Below are 21,483 nucleotides of genomic sequence, written 5' to 3'. Positions count from 1 at the left end.
TATATGTAAGGGTTTAAACATTCAATTATATCTTCTAGGATAAATTGTTTTAAGGATATCTTGAACATAGTTTGCTAGGCCATTTAAGAACTTAGCTTTTCTATTTATTTTAAAAAGAGTGTTTGTTTAAAATTTTTTGTATAAAAAAATGCACTTTCTTTATTTTTAAATTATATCGACAAAAATCAACAATTTATTTCATCAATTTATTTATTTATTTTTCAGTACTCTTTTTTAAATATATTCTATATTAATATCATCAATTTGTAAGAAAATGAAAAATTAAATTATATATATATATATATATATATATATATATATATATATATATATATATATATATATATATATATATATATATATATATATATATATATATATATATATATATATATATATATATATATATATATATATATTGAGAAAAAGGAATATGCACTGACAGTGTAAAATATTTTTACACTGTCAACCAATCACAACCATATATTCAATTAAAACAAAATTTTAATTTAAAAAAATTAATATGGCATGGCAAGTGTAAGAATTTTGATTGTTTGTATGTGTAAAATTAGTTTACACTGTCAGTGCACTACCTTAAAACTTAATATCATTAGTTAATTGTTAGTTTTTTACTGTAGTAATGCAAAAGGGATAATATTTTAAAATAAGTATACATAGTACTAATACTTATAGAACATAATTGAAACAGGAAAATCAATTCAACATTAAAAAATAAAAATGACATTTAATTTGAAACATAACTTTTGTCGATATAATATTTTTTGTTGATTTTATAGTTCTGTGAATAGAATTTCATCTTTAAAATGTGACTAATGTGACTAGGTAGAATATTGTGAGTTTGTTGATTTTATAGTTTAGTGACTGAAATTTCATCTTTAAAGTGTGACTAGATAGAATATTGCGAGTTCGCGCATTCTCACATTAAATGTTTTTGCACAACTTACATATGATTTAACATAATTTGTTTTCATATGGATAAAATAATTGTAATGTATTGAATATGAATCTTTTCAGAAACAATTATTTTAATTTACAAGAACTTGTTCATTTCCTTTTTCTCTAGTTAGTAAAATAACAAAGTGATAAATATACTAGCTGAGTATATGTACAAAACATGTTTATTTATTTTATGAAGTAATATGTCAAGATTAAAGAGTATATAAATTGAAAAGGAGAGTGATAAATTTAGCCGCCTTCTGAAAAATTAATAATTATGAAGCTTCTTTATTTTAATTAATTCCATAGTCCTAATCATAACATAATTTTGATGGATGAATAATCTATAATTCTTTGCATAAAGTACCACCATTTTTTCCATGGAAGAAAAGTTAAAACATTTATTTAATAGGATAACTACAAAGTTGTGTACCGACTGAATTGTTAGTCTCTGGATTTTATACGGGCATGTTACAGTGGATCTAAGTATCTAACTTTTCCAGCAAAAGGTTAAACAAAAAGAAGGGAAATTATGACCAAAAAAGTCTGGTTATGATTTTAAAATGCGAAATATTGCAAATAATTAACCCTTTAAAGAATTTTTGCTTTCCTGCTTTTAATTTAGGGGCCTCGAGTATAGTGTGGTCTAGTGATGGACCTCTATGTTCTCTATGTTCTTCATAACTTGTGTATTTCCCTTAGTTGTTTATTTGAGTTTCTTAGGATTGTCACAGTAACAAACAGACTTCCAAAAAATGGATTAAATATATTTAAAATTATAACTCCTTGATGTGTAGTTTTTTGTTACAAAAATATAGAATTATCAATTATACTACTACAGTAGGAATGAAGGATCCAATAATTCATTAACCTCTGATCGCAACAGCTCACACGTTGATGATCATCTACACTACTGCTAGCTAGCTAACTAGTCAGGTGTAGTCCAAATGTTGAATAGTTGGTTACTACTCTGAAGTCAGAACCCTTTTTGATGCTTCATCTTTCTCTTCATACGATCCTATAATGTAAAGAACCTACACGACCGATCCACTTTCCACTAATCATGCAAATCCTGTAAATTATCTCAAATCACGAAAGAGGCAAACCAGAATAAGCCATTTCATCTATCTACGGGTAAACACTTAGAGAAGCATTAGCTGAATTGAAGACATATTTGAGAGAAAATATTTACAGAGCTTTCTAAATAAGGAAAAAGCCCATGCAAGCAAACCAAAAAAAGAATCATACAAAAAGAAACGAATTGAAACCTTGAGAGGACGTTTAGTTTCTATAGCCAACCCCAAAGTGAAACCTCTTCTCTTGCTTGTCATTAAAGGCATATTCAAGACGCAAAGGACCCAAAGGCGAATCAACACGGATGCCCAACCCGTACCCATATCCGCTTCCAGGCTTATTCCTCGCTCCAGCAGGGTCGCCTAATAAAAGAAAGAAAAAATAAATCAAAAGCCTCATAATATATGCTCATTAAGGATCAAGATAAACCATACTGCAAACATCAAAAGAAACACTACCAGTTGAGAAGTCTATTTATATATAAAATAATATTGAAGATATAGTAGTAGACATAAGCCAAGAAAGTTGGATCTTACTAGGGCCTGTTTGATAAACAGCTTATTTGGGCTTATAGCACATTGTGAAATAGCTTGTATAAGCTATTTTTCTAACAAAAGATCAAATAAATTTAAAATATTTTTATATATGATTTAAATTATTTTCATAAGTTATCTTTGAGAACTAATAAAAATAAGCTCAAAAGTTTATGAATACTTCTATAAGCTGTTTTAATAAGCTCTTCTAAACAGTGTCACAGAATGTATGTTATAAGATAAGCTCAAATAAGTCAATTCAAACAGACCCTTAGTATAAAAGACTCTAATCTATAAGTGTTAGATATGAAGTGTGTGCTTGGAGTTCTTTCTGGACTGCAAACATTATAAAATACTGACAAGTCTACTGATAGAACTCATGTGCATTTGAGTGATCTCTTGAATATTAATCTTCAAATCAAATAAACTAAATGAATTGTAGTTAAAAAAAAATTCAAATCAAGACCTACCAGGGACAGTGGAGCCTGATCCAAGATCAGTTCCATAGTCAGAAAATATGACACCTTCTACAGGCCGTATCTGCAAATATAAACAGTAAAGGATCAGGATTTCTTTTCTTTCTGTTAGTTTTAATGAAATGCATGTGCCTGCAGGTACAAGGATATAAGCAACAGTTATTTAATCATCAATTTATATAGGCATATGAAGAGAGGAGTCTTGGCACAACTGTTTAAATCCTTGTCATGTAACTAGAAGATTATGGGTTTGAAGGAATCAGTTTATTACTGGTGAAAGGTAACACAGCCTTCAATAGATCTCAAATGGATCCTACCCTTCCCTTGACCCCATATGGTAGGAACTTTATGGTACCAGGTTGTCTTTTATCCATCTATATTATTAATTATATACATAAAGTTGACTACATGAACATTCTGTATTTTATTCTTCGATAATAAACCAACCATGGCTACTGTTATAAGTTGGCAGTAGTGTATGTATTTAGTTTTGGGCTTTGCAAATAAGGATTTTATAGGACAGGGGATTGGAGACAAATGTTTAGTAATTTGAATATTAGTCATCACATAATCTTTTACAGTGAAAATTTGGTGAATTGGGAATTGCTGACTAGAATTGAAGAATTGAGCAGTTAGTTCGTGTAATATTTATTGATCATAATGGACTTCGACTTTGGAACCGTGTCAGTTCTATATCAAATGATACAATTTTTTTTCCCAATTGCTATAATTTTACACCTTCAACAACGCTCGTCAGATTCAACTTGGCATAAATTTTCGGAAGAGTTTCTTCACAAATTTTCATCAGATTTCATGCTCAACATTATTCTGTTTTACTTTTACCCTTTCTTTGGACCTGAAATTTTTTCCTTCTGGATTATACTTTTTTTTAACACTTTCTAACTCATAACAGCTATTTCTACTAATAAGGCATCTTCTACTCTATTCTCTATCTTCTACTCCAAGAAATCACACAATTCAGTAACAAATTTCAGAAATAGTCGGGTTGAAGCAGGTACATGACTTGAAAATAAGGATTTGCGCATAAGCACACAGGAAAAGCTAACCTAATTGAACCGGAAAAGACTAAATAAAATTCAAGTACCATAGGAAAAGAAACTTCTCCGGAGCCAACAACATACGATCGACCAGAACCCACACCACCTTCTTCATAGCCTCTCACACTATTTGTTCCACCAATGGCAAAAGCTTCATAGGGAGAGAAATTGCCTACCACGTGGCCCCCGGAGAGACTGGCAGTGAACCAATTGAAGTCGGAAAAACATAAGATTAGGTTTTGCATTAATATAAAGTGTAAACAATGCACTGGTTACTACTTCCTTCAGGGGGTCGAATACATGTAATTCATACCTTAAATTAAAACGAGCAGGACCAATCTCAATACCCTTCCTAGCCCGTGCATTCAACCTAGTGAAGGATAACCAATCAGACAAAACAGGAAGCCCCTGTTCCATGTTTAGGACAAACTGCAAAACCAAGCAAGTAATGATCAAAAACATTTACATTTAAATTGAAGAACTGCATTCAGTTCATAACGAACCATAGAAGACCCGTGTTCACCAGAACCAGTGTAAACAGTCTCAATTTTCGCAAGCAATGTATCATCATGGGTATTGCCACTACAAGGAAAAACTGACAGAAGTTAGGAACAGCATAAGGTCATCATAAGCATACTATCCAAAACAAGTAACATGTAGCATTTCCTTAGATTACAACCTTGCAGTAAGAGGACTGTTGTAACTATCTCTAATGATAGGATTACCATTGTTGTCACATCCGGCGCGCTGAAATGATAGAGATAATTGATAAAAGTTAAAAAAAAAAATCAGTAGCATTAATAAACATAGAAGCAACGGGGACCTGGATACTGTAGTTTATGGCAGGAATAACCTCACTAGTGAATACACGGTTTAACTACACTAGAAAAAAACTAAATTTGCAAGAGGTGTTGATAGAGGTAGCTTGGAAAAACTAAAATTAGAAATAAAAATGTTACAGCTTAAGACATAATATAACATCCACCAAAGCAGTTTAATGAAGCACCTGGAAAATCAATCCGGCTGTTCCACTCCACTTTGGCCTAATGGGTCGACCCAACTCTATGCCACCTGTGATGCGGCCAATGGTCAGGTTACTGCTACCATCCTGATTACCATGAACAATTGTTCCGGGCGTTCTTGAATTCTAAATTAAATTGATTAAATATCAGCAAACACAATGCTTATCTTTCTATCATCAAGAGCAGGTTTAACAAATAAACCTTTAGATATTACCTGAATCATTATTGTTCCAGATGTTCGCTTATCATCTCCTTGGATCCAAGGGTCAGTGTAGTTTGCACGAACAATTAAGTCAACCTGGCCCCTCTCTAAGGAAATATTGAGTTTCTGATTTCGCCCAAAAACATTCCTATGAGAATACGCAAAGCTGCAACGGGAACAAAATGTTGTTGAGTGGATCAAACATGAGTAAGCCAGTGGCAGTTGGACCATTAGGCATAAGCAATATGTAATATGAACATTTAGTCAAGCAAAAACAGCTTTATTTTGTTTCATTGGCAAATAAACCGTGCCGTAGAGTGTGATTTACAACACATTGTAGCAAAACGCATACAGACCTGTACACTGTACAGGACAAGTAGTTAAGCCATGATACAATTTTTTATTTCTTATGTTGTTTGGTTATCAATACATCAAACTTGTGCATATTTTTAAGAAGCATACATGAATGATAAAATAATCTAGAGTTTGCTAAAATCCCCAAAATACTATCAAACAATTGTTTTGCACTATAAAACACAAATGTAAATTTAACATCTGTAAGTTCTCCAAATGTTATTTTATAATTAAATTAAGTTGTTGTCATACTAAGTTTTTTAATGTGATCGATCATTTTATTTTTTTTGGAAATAAGAAACTTTTATTAGCCAAAAAACAGTTCAAATATAGCGATCTAAGGATCCAGCTCCTTGAGGACTAAGGGAAAAAACCAACCAAACCCAACCTAAGGCATCATCAAGATGCTTACTTGTTTCCTAAGCATAGGGTTGTTCCAGGTCCTAAAAACAATGTTATCTATGATGTTTTGGCAAACATTAGTTCTACTTATGTCTTTACCAAAACAGATACTATTTCTATGACTCCACAGACCATATATTGTTTCAGCAATGGCACATTTGAAAATGCTTGCCCTCCAACCTTTTCCTTTGCTTTGGCCAATTATCCAATCCAACTCTTCATGCCATCCTTTAGGACTGAGAAATCTGCAGCCAGATCAAGATCTCCTGCCAATAACTTCTTGTCACAGTAGACTAAAAAAAAGGTGTTGTACAGATTCTTTCCCTTGACACTGACAAGAATCATCATTGTCCAGCAGGGAGAATCTACACAACCTATCTTTAGTCGCCAGTCTGCCATGGCAGGCCATCCACAGAATGCAGAGAGCCACAGGCCTTGAATAGTAACTGTAAAAAATCTTTTCCCAGCCTACCTCTTGGTCAAGCTCTTTTAGGGCTTGATAGATCTTTTGACTGAAACTTTTGCTGCTGCATAATGTTGGGCCAGTTTGGTAACTGAGCAACTCTTTCTCTTTGCTTCAAAATAGCCCTAAGGATCCATGAACAGGAGTTCCTTATAGGCACCTCCATTATGTTTTCCCCCTTGCTAAAGTAGCAGTGGATCCACTTGATCCACATACTGTCACTCTTGCTACAAAGGTTCCATAACATCTTTCTTAATGTGACTCTGTTCCACTCCTCTATTGAAATTAAGCTAAGGCCTCCTTGGTTTTTGGGAGAACACACATTTTTCTACAAGATGGGGGATTTCTTAGTGATATTTCCAGAACCTGTCCAAAGAAACGAGCGACAAACAGCATCAATTATGATAATAACTCGCTTAGGAATGGGAATCGCTTGCATCCAAAAGTTCATTGTCAAAAACAGGACACTTTTGATCAGCTGAGTTCTTCCTGCAAAGCTGAGAAGCTTTGAGCTCCAGTGGTGAATTCTGGCAACAATTTTTTCCGCAAGGATCATGCAACTCCCCACTGAGAGCTTCTTGCTCAAAAGAGGTATTCCTAAATATCTGAAGGGAAGGGGTCCTTCAGAGAAACCAGTCACAGCTTTGATGTTATCGATCATTTTTAGTTGCATTTAATATTTATCGTGTTAATTTTTATATTTTATTAATTAAATCAAAATCTTAAGACTTAGTAAACTATCATGGAGACATTTGTTTCAAGATCCATGTCCTGAGAAGTCCTAGAAAAAGTCAATAGTTCCCACTATATAAATGTATTATGATATATTGATATATTCCTTTGTTGGTTTGGTTTTTTCTTCACTCTAGATAGTTGTAAATCACCAATGCTTCCTTCTTTCTTCCCATTCTGTTCTGGTATGCTCTTCTTTCATCAACTGCTGGTGTTAGAGGGGCTGTTGTGGCATTTATGGTGTTGTCCATGCAGCATCTACAAGCTCTGTAGCACCAACAGGTGTGTCCAGTGTCCAACATTACACCAACACGTGTGGTCACTTTCGGTTAATTCATTTTCTTAAAATATTACTGATATCAACATGTCAATGTCATGTCTGGTGATTGTGCTTCATAGTCAGCAAGCAGCTGTGTGGCTATTGCCATCAGCAACCCAAACAAGAATATTAGAAAAAGTTTGACAGAAAGAGAAGGAGCTGTGAATGCCGCTGTCAGTCACCAGATTTCTAATTAGACAGTGGTGGTACTTGCCTGTGTAACCTAAGTACAGCCAAGAGATTTGATAAGAGATAAGGATTTCATCGGGAAGTGGTGGGAAGTGAGGATGGAGAGAAAAGAAGGGATAACTTTGACTTTGACTCTTGTGAGTGCGTTTATCAATTGCCCTGTCTTGTCTTTACTGAACTAATTTTGTCCCATCACTATTTTTCCAGTCAAACACAGAAAATTTTGGCGTGCTGTCTAGTCTTATATTTTTAATTAAATTAAATAAACCAATAGGTAAAGAGCTGATAAACTGATATGATAAAGTTAGTATCATATAAAATCTTCATATGGCTTAGCTTTATCAGATGTAAAACTGTGTACAGGAGGCAGTGCGCTTACAGATATAAGGGGCATATGTAATATTTAACAATGAAATGAATAAATACTTTATGGCACTAGCAGTATATGGAGCCAGCAGCAGAGGTAAATAGCCCTTAAAACGATTTTAATTGAAGGAAAGTAACTTTGGCTATTTGATGAAAGCGAGTATAGAATGCCTTAAAAGACAAAGCATTAACTTCACCCACCAGTCGACAAGAAAATAAGCTTACCTTCCAATGAGTCCTCTGAGTGGACCACTTGTAATCCTGCAAATGTATATGGCTAGTTAGATCATACAGTAACCAAAACAAAAAAATATTGTGCTTATTTCCCCTTTGGTTTGTTTACACTTAAAAATTTGAAGGGATGGTTGTCTGTCTGAAATTTAAAGTAAGGAGGATTTCAATAACTTCCGAATTTACTGAGGAAGGAGAACTTTTAATAAGTAAAGGAGGACGAGATAATTTGCATATTTACTAAATTTAAGCAATGTTTAAGAATGCTCTAGACTCGCATCACTTACCCACTTGATATCCCACCACCAGCAGAAAATCCTCCACTAGGACGTTCCACCACATTCATCACTAAGTCAACCTTCCCCGTATCTATAACACAACAAAATATATACTTACCATTGATCCAATAGAGGAAAACAAAAACAAAAGTAGAAAAGATTGTGTCCATTCATTGAGAATAATATATAAGCCCTTACAGAATAGCAATAACACTAGCAGAGCTAATAAGAAAATATTTGGCCCCACTCGAGGAACACTAACTTATTCAAGCCCTGTTCTGCACTAGTAAACTCTACAAAAGCCAGCTACTTATATTTTCAAATAGTGAATAATGTCAATGTTTCATTTTCTTCTTTTGCTTTGGCCTTGTATTTTCAACAGCTACAGTTTTAAAGTTTCTCTCCAAAATAGCATGAACAACTCTGCGTTTTTTTTCTTTATGATTCTTCTCCACAAACATTCATGAAAAAAGTATATAAAAGAATGTTACTAAAACACTGAATTTTAAAACAGAAGCTTTTGTAGAGGTTGAAAAAAGCTTCAACATTTTTATTTTTCATAAACTCTCTCATTTAACTTCATCTATAAACCCTTAAACTTATGAAAACATTTGAGTAAGTGAAGAATAACTACTTAAATTGAAATGATCCCATAAGCTATAAGGTAATCAAACAGTACCGAAGTAACTTTTGGCAGGAGTTAGGACGATAAAATGCTGAACAAAGATGCTAAACTTATTTAAGCCCCGATAAGAAATTGCATTACATCTTGGCAAGTGTAGTTAACAGTTAACACTTAGACTGACTGTGTTTCTTTGTTACAATTATTCACCTTAAATTAAAGCCCATTTTCTGTATGTATAATTACCTGCCGGTTGGGGAATAATGCTAACATCTTCCATGATCCCCATTGTTAATACAGTTTCTACATCTCTTTTTCCCTGATGCATGCTGTAGACCTGAAAATACAATTGCAGATGACACCAAAAATCCTTCAGTGACTATGCAAAATCAAGGTGTGTTTCATAAAAGAGAGAAGAGAGAAATATCCTATACTTTTCTTTTGATGAACTATATCAATTGCTATCATGTTTGCAACAACCAAATTCGATAAAAATAACATCACAAATTCACAATCAGTTTTAAAACTTAAATTAGATAAATATGGAATTATCGACGTATTGGCTTGATTTGCAGTTTTGCGCGCAAATTAAATGTATATCAGTTCTTCATTAAATTTCCAAAAGCTAGGTAGTAACAGACTATGAACAATTATTGTTGGAATATCCAGGGCTCTGTCAAGAAACTACCTGCCCCTTCTTGGTTGTAATTTGCCGAAGTATTGTTTCGGGTTTTGTCTTCCCAACAGTAGTCTCACCCCTACATATAAAATCAAACTAGTACAGAAAATCTATCCACAAAAATATATAACAAAACATCATAGGTATATTTGAGTGCACGAGTGTATTTATGTGTGTGTGAATCAAAATTGAAAGAAGGTCCTTACGTCTTCCTGTCAAGAAACCGTATGGAAATATTATTGACCTCGGCCTCTGAAACTTGTAATCTTAGGATACCACCAGATAGAATCTCAACAGCTGATACCTAATGTAGGGATCAAGGCCGGGGGAAAAGAAAAAATGGTCAACTACCAAAGAAAACTAGTTAGATGATACTTTTTGTTGCTAAGATTACTTAAAACATGAAAAATTAACCTGAACTCTAAATTCACACCTATCCCAAAACAGGACTATATTTTGAAGTTCGAACAGAATTTAAGAGGATTTTACCATGGCAAAAAGACCACGCTCCATATACCAGTTATTAATAGAAGATATAGCCTCATCCAAACGCCTCAAATTGATAACTTTCCCTGGACAACTTAACACGTAAGTTTGCGAACCACAAATGATATACATGAGAAAAATATCCACGACTACAATTGCACAGTTATGGAAAAAGAGGAATAAATTACCATGTCCATTTCGAAAAGAGTTCTCTAAAAACTTGGCTGGAATAACATTAGCTCCTTCACATACCAATCCTTGGAACTCTTGATTTGGTTCTACCTTATACCACAAGAAACCAGTACTCACATAACATATCCAAATACCATCATAAACAAAATTCAATGTACATTCAAACATGCAACATTATAACACTAATTTCCAATTCAAATCTACTGAAATTCAACTCAAATATCCTCATAAAACGGTTATCTAAATTTCAATTATACCTGAAATAGCAATCGAATACCATCAATTAACAAATTTGATTTCGTTCTACCTTATACCACGAGAAACCAGGACTCAAATAACTATCCAAATATCATCACTAACAAATTCAATTCAATGCACATTAAAACATGCAACACTATAACACTAAATTTCAATTCAAATCTTCTAAAATTCAATTTAAATATCCTCATGAAACAGTTATATACACTTCAATTATACCTGAAATACCAATCGAATACCATCACGCGTGTCAACCGCAACCGGAACGCATGAACAAAAGTATCCACTATTGATAATCCGATGAACATCATCCTGCACCTCGCGAACCGTGAGAGCCGAATTAGGTCGACAGGCTTTGAGAGCCTGAGCCGCTTCCGCTTCCAGGTCCTTCCTCTCGAGTTCCTCGCCGTCTTTGTTTCGAACCAACACTTCACTGATCAAAACTCTCTCTTCATTCTGTCGAGTTTTCAATTGTGTCTCCTCCGCCGCAGAAAGAGACAGGCCTTTTCTCTCGTCGGTGAGTGATAATGTCGCCGAACATAGAGAGTGCGATTTCCGGAACACGGAGCGGGTTAACTCGGTGGAGTGAGTTCTGAACGAGTGAATGAGTTGAGAGAACGAGTTGGTTGCGTTGGTGAAGTGTGAATGTGCGGTTTTGAAAGGAGTGTTTAGGGGTTTGGAAGGGAGAGGGATTTTGATGGAAGAAGAAACGAAACGGATATCGTCGTTTCGAGGCATTGTAGTGGAATTTATGCGTCGTTTTGCATATGCAGAATTTGAATGTGGAGAGAGTGATGTGCGGTGGTTGCTTTTGCAGCGGTTGAAGCTGCTTCGTTAACCGCTCACGCCTCTCTGATTCTCCGACGAGGTTTTTCAGTGTTAAGACGGAGGTGGGCCTGTTATTGTGCTGGGCTTTGAATATAGCCCATATCATATTTGGTATGTCGATAATTTAACTGACGCTAATGGAAATTTCAAAATCTCTCTTACTGGAAATTTTAATAATTTACTGAAAATTATGGAAAAGGTTAATTTTTTTTATCGAAAATTTAAAATTTGCTGGAACAATCCATTAGATATTTATCGGAAATTACAGAAATTTCGGTATTTTTGAAATCTTTTTTAATCAAAAATTTCATGATTTTAGGGAGGGAAAATACTTACATAGACACAACCACGACACCTGAACTTACACACAATCAATCACATTTTTTTTATTATTTAAAAATTAAAAATAAAATTGTCTCTCTCCTCTTTTATCTCAAACACCTCCATGATTGCCAATTAAAAACGAAATTAAAATATAAATAAATTTATATTTTCTCTCTTTTCATTGGTTGTTCCTAAAAATATGGATTTAGGTTCATGTCCATACAAGTATTTCTCTTTAGGGAGTTTTTCATTTACCTTGTTCTAGAAATTGTAAAATTTTTGACAGGTTAAAAATGTTTGGAATTTTTTGGAAATTTCAAAATTTTCGGGATGTTTGTATACATATTTGTCTCGGAAATTGCTGAATTTTTTGTGGTTAAAAAATGTTTGAAATTTTCTAGAAATTTCATAATTTCTAGTACTGTGTTAGAAATTTGAAAATTGGTGGTATTGAGAGGTGCGCTGCATTGACCATCTTATATACAACACTTGAAGTTGTGACTGTCTTTGAGACCATACATCTTATTAGTTATTTGAGTCACTATAAAGTATTATTTGGTCTTTAACTCTTATTTAATTGTTGCTAATAACATCTTTTAATTATTATTTATTGTGTTTGTCTTCTTTTATCAGTGTTGAATATATGAGCATTTCCCCGCCATTTATGATATGAGGGTGCATCATACCCTTCAAGAGCCCCACGAGCGAGGAGATGAAAGGCCATTCAAACGCATCAAGGTGGTATTGTATATTAGACTTAATCTACAATATAAGGAAATTACTCTTTGTCTCTATTTGTTCCTTTTGATTGTGCTTTATCAAATTTAAAATCAATTAGTAATATCTTAAAACTTTTTTATTATGACAAAAAGGGGGGAGAAAGCGTAATTATGTTATTTCGATGATCTCATTGCTTGCTTAATATATATATATATATATAATGTATTTCAAGTACATCAGAAGAATGAACTAGGAACTTCTAAAGTCTAGAAGGTTCAAACATTCAAGCTATGATAAAGAACTTCTATTGTTTGAAGGGTCTGTTGTTCAAACTCCAGTGAAGGAAATTATACTAATTAAAATGTTCTGAGAGATCAAGTGTTAATAACAAACTTCAAACCTTGTGAAGGGTCTGATAGATCAAGCTCTGATAACGAACCTATATGATGATTAGAAGGTTCTTAAGAAGAAAGAATTTCTGAAAAAAGCGAACTCTGATCAATCGCTTCCACATGCTTAAATCAGAATTCTAATCTTTGGTAATTATGCTAAGAAAACTCTGCTTGTCAGGTAAAAGTCTTAAGTTTTAAATTCAGGGGGAGATTGTTTAACTCAGAGGGAGTTTTCTAAACAATGCTTAGATATCCCTTCATTCTAAACCATAAGTCTTTGACTCAGGGGGAGCTTATGTTATTCAAGGGAAGTTTTCTTCTTTATTTTTAAATTAGATTATGATATTACCTTGTAAAATTGTTACATCAAAATACATGGTTTTGTCATTATAAAAAAGGGAGATAATGTGATAACAAGATTTGATTATGCACTTTATCTATAAGTTTTGATGATAATAATACATATATTTTATATGTAAACAATTTTATTTCTAATGTTTTCTTAAGAATGCAGATCAGAAGCTCTGTGTGATTCAGGACTGTTGTCTAAAGAATTATCAGATATGTTGTCGTCAGAAACACTACTATTTTCCACTTCTGAAGAAACATCAGTAGTTCTGAAGAATATTGAATGTTAATCAAAAAGAGGATATCTTGTGTACATCTCCATAAGCTGCTACTTCAGGAGTCTCTATAATCTCAAGACGAGAAAACAAAGTCTACATCAGATACAAGTTGTTGCTTCAAAGATAAGATGTCAAGATATGTTCGTCAGAAGAGTTGTTGCTTTCAACTCTTATGACATAGTCAAGATCAGCTGATAAAGATCAAAGATCAGAAATATAGATTAGTTGTCATGACTCAAAGTTCAAATATCAAGACGTGTTCCTCAGGTACGTTGTTGCATTAATATCTAAAGACATTGTTCTTTTCTGAAAGACTCTGACACTATTGCATGTAATGTTATATAATTTCTTTCTCACTCCTAAAATCAATTATCTTACTTCAGATACATATTTGATTTAGGAAGTCATGTGTAACACCCTTCTAAACCCCGCGGCAATTAAATAAATAAATCAGAGTAACATGCACAAGGGCGTCACAATTCTTAATAAAATAAACATCATCGGTCATATGTCATGCATTCACTGAAGAAACATCTTAACATAACTCATAAATCAAATATCTCATGTTCGCACAGCGGAATTTAAATCGTCAATTTGGCATCACGTCATCAATGCTTAAATCCTCAAAATAAATTAAACAAAACAGAGTTATTGTCATAAACTTTAAAAAAGACATTGCGTTCCTCAGTGTTACATCTATCAGAGCATGACCCGACGCTAAATAACACATTGACTCATGAGCTAATCCTCACCAAGTCGAAGCCGCTATCCTCAATCTGAAAAATATAATGTAAGGGTGAGTCTCATTCGCAATTAACAAATATTATTGCATTATAAATGACAACACATCAATAGTTATATCATTCACCCAATTCATCTATATCTAGATAATCCATCATTACACAAACACACATTACCAATCATAATAATGAAGTACATTCAATTATATTATCAAATTCATGAATATGAGTGCAACTGACTCTATGCATGTGGTACCAACATCGTCAAGGGGAATAACCCACCGACCGATCCAACATCATCAAGATACGGTCCTTCCGGCACAAATTCTACACAATGGGAATTATGCCCTTCACTGAATCCTCTCATCATTAGGATTCAGCCCTCATCAAATGACTATGAAATGAATGCAATATACACAACATACTTTTATCATCATCATCATCATTAAGCATGTTCATATGTATATTAGTAATCATTCAATATAATTCAAATCATTATTAAACACAATATTACATCGCAAGGTTCATCATCATCAAACGACACTCAAAACAGGCCTACAGATCAAAAGTTACGCATCATAGAACTTTCAAAGAAAATCACAAAACAGAATTTTAACACACAGCAGCCATACGCGTATGACCTAGCCCATACGCGTATCGCCCTTCATCATATGCGTATCATACGCATCTCACCAGAATCAAAATTTCCCAGAGAGCATCTCATACGCGTATCAGCCTCTTCATACGCGTATCATCAGAACCAAAATCCTCTTTAAAATTTCTCATACGCGTATGACCACTCCCATACGCTTCTCATACGCAAATCACCAGCACAGGGTCTTTGGGACAGGGCGGCTGCGTATCATATGCGTATTGCCCCTGGGGATTATCCCTCATACGCGTATGGCCTCATTCCATTCGCGTATGACACTGTTTCATACGCGAAACACCAGAAATTACCCAGAACCTGCAACTTCGTACCAGTCCAATTCTCACTCGCTTTCACTCCTATCAGTCCATGATTTTGAGTCTAAAATAGTCCATTTCACACTTTCATTCATAGGATTCATTCATACTTATGAGACTATCATCTTATATCAATTCATACACCAAAAACCCAATTTCTAATAAATTCTTAAAACCCCAAAACCTAACTCTGACATACAAATCAAATTGACTCAACAACACAACCAATCATGCACTATCATTCATAATTACAATAAGAGATGGTAATTGGAAAAGTCCCCCTTACCTTAGCCAAATTTATTGATCTTTGGTATCTTCCTCTTTGTTCCTCTTTTCATGTTCTTCGTGTTCCAACTTCTCTGTTCTTTCATGTTCTTCGTGTTCCAACTTCTCTGTTCTTTCACGTTCTATCCTTTTTCCCAATTTCTTCTTGTTTTATGAAAAATAACTTTAATTAGAAAAAGGCTTTACTAACTCACACCTCCTTTCTTGCTAACATCATACATTGGCCCAATGCCTTAAACCTTTTATTTTCTAATTTTATTTTCCATAAATCAACATAATTCTAACATTAATTCAATTTCCAAATTAAATTAAAGATTAAAATTATACGGGTGTTACATCATGCGTCGTACCTTAGAAAAGTTATTGCTATTATTTTTGAAAGACAAAGTTTTGTTCCTAATGACTATGATATTTTCATGCTATCATAACAAAGTTGTTTCTAAACTACTCATCAGAAAAGTCATCAGAAGAACAAAGATAAAAAGTCATCAGATCAGAAGTACATCATTTGAAGATAAGATCAACAAACTTTCTCAAGAAGATTCCAATACAACAGTATGCTTGAACAACTCCATTATTCCCAAAATGTACGTACTATTCGAAAGTTGTCTTCCATGTTAAAGCTGGAAGCTATAGAAAAAGGAAGTAATGTGTTGTACTGATGGTACCTGATCAGGAGAATCGTCAAGGCAGCGGAATCTGGCTTGGAGAGCAAGATGGGGGGGGTACCTGCAAGGTTCTCCGATGCTTAAGTTAGTAGCTATCAGAGAATGAGGGTTGAGAGTGAAAAATAGAATACCTGACCCTCTGGTGAAAGAGGGTATTGAAGGATAGAAAAACACTTAGAAAGGGGGGGGGATTGAATAAGTGTGACTTTAAATCTTGGACGATAAAAATAAATTGCACAATTATTTTTATCCTGGTTCGCTGTTAACGAAGCTACTCCAGTCCACCCCCGCAGAGATGATTTACCTCAACCTGAGGATTTAATCCACTAATCGCACGGATTACAATGGTTTTCCACTTAGTCCGCAACTAAGTCTTCCAGAGTCTTCTGATCACACACTGATCACTCCGGGAACAACTGCTTAGATACCCTCTAAGACTTTTCTAGAGTCTACTGATCAACACGATCACTCTAGGCTTAGTTCACTCCTAAGACTTCCCTAGAGTATTCTGATCAACACGATCACTCTAGTTACAAACTGCTCAGCCAACTGCTAAGACTTCCTAGAGTATACTGATCACACGATCACTCTAGTTCCTTACAACTTAATGTAATCAATTCTAAGAGTTTACAAATGCTTCTTAAAAGCGATAATCACAACTGTGATATTTCTCTTAACGTTTAAGCTTAATCTCACTAAGATATTACAACAGCAATGTAGTGAGTTGATGAAGATGAAGATTCTGAGTTTAGATTTGAACAGCGTTTCAGCAAGTTTGATATAAGTTGTTTTGGTGCAGAATCGTTAACCTTGCTTCTTATCAGAACTTCATATTTATAGGCGTTGAGAAGATGACCGTTGAATGCATTTAATGCTTTGCGTGTTCCGTACAGCATTGCATTTAATGTTATACGCTTTTGTCAACTACCTCGAGCCTTGTTCACGCTGTGTCTACTGACGTAGCCTTTAGTAGCTTTAACGTTCCTTTTGTCAGTCAGCGTAGACTGCCACCTGTACTTCCTTCTGATCTGATGTTTGTGAATACGACGTTTGAATATCATCAGAGTCAAAACAGCTTGGTGCATAGCATCTTCTGATCTTCTGACCTTGAAGTGCTTCTGTTGCGTGATACCATCTTCTGATCTTCAGTGCTTCTGATCTCATGTTCTTCTGATGCTTCCATAGACCCATGTTCTGATTCTGCTTCGACCATCTTCTGATGTCTTGCCAGACCATGTTCTGATGTTGCATGCTGAACCATTTGAGACACAACTTCTGAGCGCTGAATTATGCGTACTCTTTATATATTTCCTGAAAGGGAAATTGCATTGGATTAGAGTACCATATTATCTTAAGCAAAATTCATATTATTGTTATCATCAAAACTAAGATAATTGATAAGAACAAATCTTGTTCTAACAATCTCCCCCTTTTTGATGATGACAAAAACATATATAAATGATATGAATTTGCGATCAGAAAGAGTAGACGGCAAAAGACAAATTACACAGCTATAGCATAAGCATATGAATATGTCTCCCCCTGAGATTAACAATCTCCCCCTGAGATAAATAATCTCCCCCTGAAATAAATACTCGAAGAACTTTGATAAAAGACTTCCCTGATTATTTCGGTAGAGACGATCATATAAGCTTCTGCCTTCAGAGAATTCATAGCTTCTGACTTCTGCTTCCATTGGACAGCTTCAGAACTTGAATTTCTTTAGATCCTTAGAACACTCACAGCTTCTGATTCCTGCTTCCATCGTGGACAGCTTCAGAACTTGAATTTCTTTGATCTTCAGAACATTCACAGCTTCTGACTTCTGCTTCCATTCAGGACAGCTTCAGAACTTGAGTTTTCTGGATCTTTTAGACCATTCACATCTTCTGATTTCTGCTTCCCTCGGATAGCTTCAGAACTTTGAATGTCTACCAACATCACTTCATGCTAGATTTGTATCAGAACATTGTTGAATGTACCAGAGCATCATCAGAGCATCTCTACATCCTGAAATGTTACAGAACAAAAACTAAACGACAAAAGTCAGCATGAACGAGTTAGAACATAACACATTATATGTATCAGAGCCATATAGGCTGAAATAATGTATCAGAGCAAATAATGTATCAGAGCCATAGCATTATATGTATCAGAGCAAATAGAATTTTGTCAGAACAGGATAGACAATGATATTCAAATTCTATTATCAGTGCTTCTGAATCATTCTTCTTTCTTGCTTCTGATCTCTGAAGCTTGACAGCACTCAGCTTGCTTCAGTTTCCAAGAGCTTATTCCTTTTACAGAATAACGCTTCTTATGGTTTTGCTTCTAGTGTTTGCTTTGAAGATTCACTTCACTTCTCTGTACCTGCAAAACACTTAAACCATATAGAACTTGCAGTTCTTGTTAGTGAATGTGTGGGAGCCTTTACCCAGCAACTGATAGATTTAATCAAATCATTTATCATTTATCTTTCTCCCCCTTTTTGTCATAACATCAAAAAGAATAATTTAAAACGATTCAGATGTATAAAACGACAAATAGAGTCACTGGAATGTAAAAGCAAAGAAACTTTTTCATTGATAAACAAAAAAGGATTACAAGAAGATGTTTAACAAACAGATGCAACAAGGAAAATAAAACTACTAAGACCAAATCCTAGGACCCTAGCTAAGACAACGTCTGTGCCAGCATGCCATGAAGAAGTGACACGCCTCATTGACAAAATGAGTATTTAAAACCATTTTGAAGAGTATTTAAAAGAAAATAAAGTGAAACGAATGATGACTAGCATTTAATGTTACGTGACGTGAGGAGAGATAATAAAGACAAATGAGGTGACTAGCACAGTTACCTATGGTCGGCGTCCCTTCAACTGCACGCACGTTTATCCATGAATAGTAACGACAGGTTTACCATCCCGAGATAAAAACGTAACAGCTGTTTTGCTTTAAAAGAGGTTCTGAATCAACTTAGACAATGAAACGTTAGTAATAACCGAATCATAATTTCTAAAAGATTTTAATCAGAACTTCTGACATAAAAAATAATCCATTTTCATTTCAGAAGTTACTCATACATAAGAACTTCTCATCTTCTCATTCTGGGCATAAATCCATACTGATGTTCTTCAGAATAAACTTAAACCTATCTTCAGCCAGGGGTTTTGTAAAGATATCAGCCCATTGATGGTCTGTATCAACAAAGTTTAAAGATATAACACCCTTCTGAACATAGTCCCTTATGAAATGATGTTTAATCTCAATATGTTTAGCTTTTGAATGAAGAATAGGATTCTTAGATAAACATATAGCAGAAGTATTATCACAGAATATAGGAATGTTACTCTCAAATATCTGATAATCTTCTAACTGACTCTTCATCCAGAGCATCTGTGTGCTACAACCAGCAGCAGCGACATATTCTGCTTCTGTTGTTGATAGAGCAATTGTTGCTTGCTTCTTGCTGTACCAGGAGATCAAATGACTTCCAAGAAATTGGCAACTTCCTGAAGTACTTTTTCTTTCAATTCTGTCTCCAGCATAATCAGCATCGCAGAATCCTACTAAGTTGTATTCTTTAGATTTTCTGTAAACTAAGCCAACATTAGTAGTACCTTTCAGATACCTTAGAATTCTCTTAACAGCAGTTAAATGAGATTCTCTAGGATCTGATTGGAATCTAGCACACAAACAAACACTGAACAGAATGTCAGGTCTAGAAGCAGTCAAATATAGAAGAGATCCAATCATACCTCTGTATAACTTCTGATCTACCTTCTTACTTACCTCATCCTTACCTAGGATGCATGTTGGATGCATAGGAGTTTTGGCTTCTTTGCAGTCTAGAAGATTAAACTTCTTCAGAAGTTCCTTCACATACTTGGTTTGGTGAACATACGTTCCTTCTGATGTTTGATTTATTTGTATTCCGAGGAAATACTTGAGTTCTCCCATCATGCTCATTTCAAACTCAGGCTGCATAGACTTAGCAAACTCCTTTCCAAGTGTAGCATTAGATGTTCCAAAAATAATATCATCTACATATATTTGACAAATTAAAATATCCTTTTCAAAGGTTTTACAAAAGAGAGTAGTGTCCACTTTTCCTCTAGTGAAACCATTATCTAGAAGGAAAGAACTTAAGCGTTCATACCAAGCTCTGGGAGCTTGCTTCAATCCATATAATGATTTCTTTAGTTTAAACACATGATTCGGAGACATAGAGTCTTCAAAACCAGGAGGTTGATGGACATAAACTTCTTCATCTATATAACCATTTAAGAAGGCACTCTTAACATCCATTTGAAAGAGAGTGATGTTATGTTGAGTGGCAAAAGAAATTAATAGACGAATAGATTCTAAACTGGCCACTGGTGCAAAGGTTTCTGTATAGTCAATCCCTTCTTGCTGACTATAACCCTGAGCCACCAATCTGGCTTTGTTTCTTACCACTTCACCTTTCTCACTGAGCTTGTTTCTGAAGACCCATTTTGTACCAATTATATTGAATCCATCTGGTCTAGGAACAAGATCCCAAACATCATTCCTTGTAAACTGATTCAGTTCTTCTTGCATAGCAATTATCCAGTCTGGATCTTCTAGAGCATGATCAACAGAAGTTGGCTCGATCAAAGATACAAGACCTAATTGACAGTCTGCATTGTTCCTAAGGAATGCTCTTGTTCTGATTGGATCATCCTTCTTTCCAAGAATGACATCTTCTGAATGACCAGAGATGAGTCTGGATGATCTTCTGACAGATGGTTCTTCAGAAATAGTTAGATCCTCCAGAGAAGCTGATACTTGATCTTCAGATTCTTTGCTTCTGAGAAGCTCTGCTTCTGATGCATTGCTTCTTGGCTCAACAACTTCTGATATGTCAATATCATAACCTGCAAAATTATCAACCTGCTTTGGTTTTTCAGAACCAAGCTTATCATCAAACCTGATATTGATTGATTCTTCTACAACCAATGTTTCAGTATTGTATACTCTGTAGCCTTTTGAGCGTTCAGAATATCCAAGAAGAAAACATT

The 21,483-nt window shown here is 34.5% G+C and overlaps 1 protein-coding gene across 2 annotated transcripts; it reads right to left on the bottom strand.

Moving 5' to 3' along the window:
* Positions 1-1,703: 1,703 nt before the first annotated feature.
* Positions 1,704-11,799, bottom strand: LOC131653980 (outer envelope protein 80, chloroplastic-like). 2 transcript variants are annotated; one of them, XM_058924346.1, is made up of 17 exons: positions 11,113-11,799; positions 10,632-10,725; positions 10,447-10,529; positions 10,164-10,261; positions 9,967-10,036; positions 9,525-9,615; positions 8,666-8,747; positions 8,373-8,408; positions 5,335-5,488; positions 5,105-5,245; positions 4,778-4,845; positions 4,602-4,680; positions 4,412-4,527; positions 4,146-4,293; positions 3,035-3,104; positions 2,226-2,393; positions 1,704-2,040 (listed from the first exon to the last, which is right to left on the bottom strand). In XM_058924346.1, exons 1-16 carry the CDS (start codon positions 11,629-11,631, stop codon positions 2,239-2,241), a joined length of 2,004 nt encoding a protein of 667 aa, XP_058780329.1. In that variant the 5' UTR covers positions 11,632-11,799; the 3' UTR covers positions 1,704-2,040; positions 2,226-2,238. The 2 variants fall into 2 exon arrangements, with proteins under 2 accessions (XP_058780329.1, XP_058780328.1); XM_058924345.1 differs by having other exon boundaries at positions 1,704-2,029.
* Between the last annotated feature and the right edge of the window lie 9,684 nt (positions 11,800-21,483).

This window comes from Vicia villosa, linkage group LG2 (assembly GCF_029867415.1).
Source record: "Vicia villosa cultivar HV-30 ecotype Madison, WI linkage group LG2, Vvil1.0, whole genome shotgun sequence".
NCBI lineage: Eukaryota > Viridiplantae > Streptophyta > Magnoliopsida > Fabales > Fabaceae > Vicia > Vicia villosa.
The sequence above is the reverse complement of the archived record's forward strand: the minus strand, read 5'-3'. Positions and strand labels throughout refer to the sequence as shown.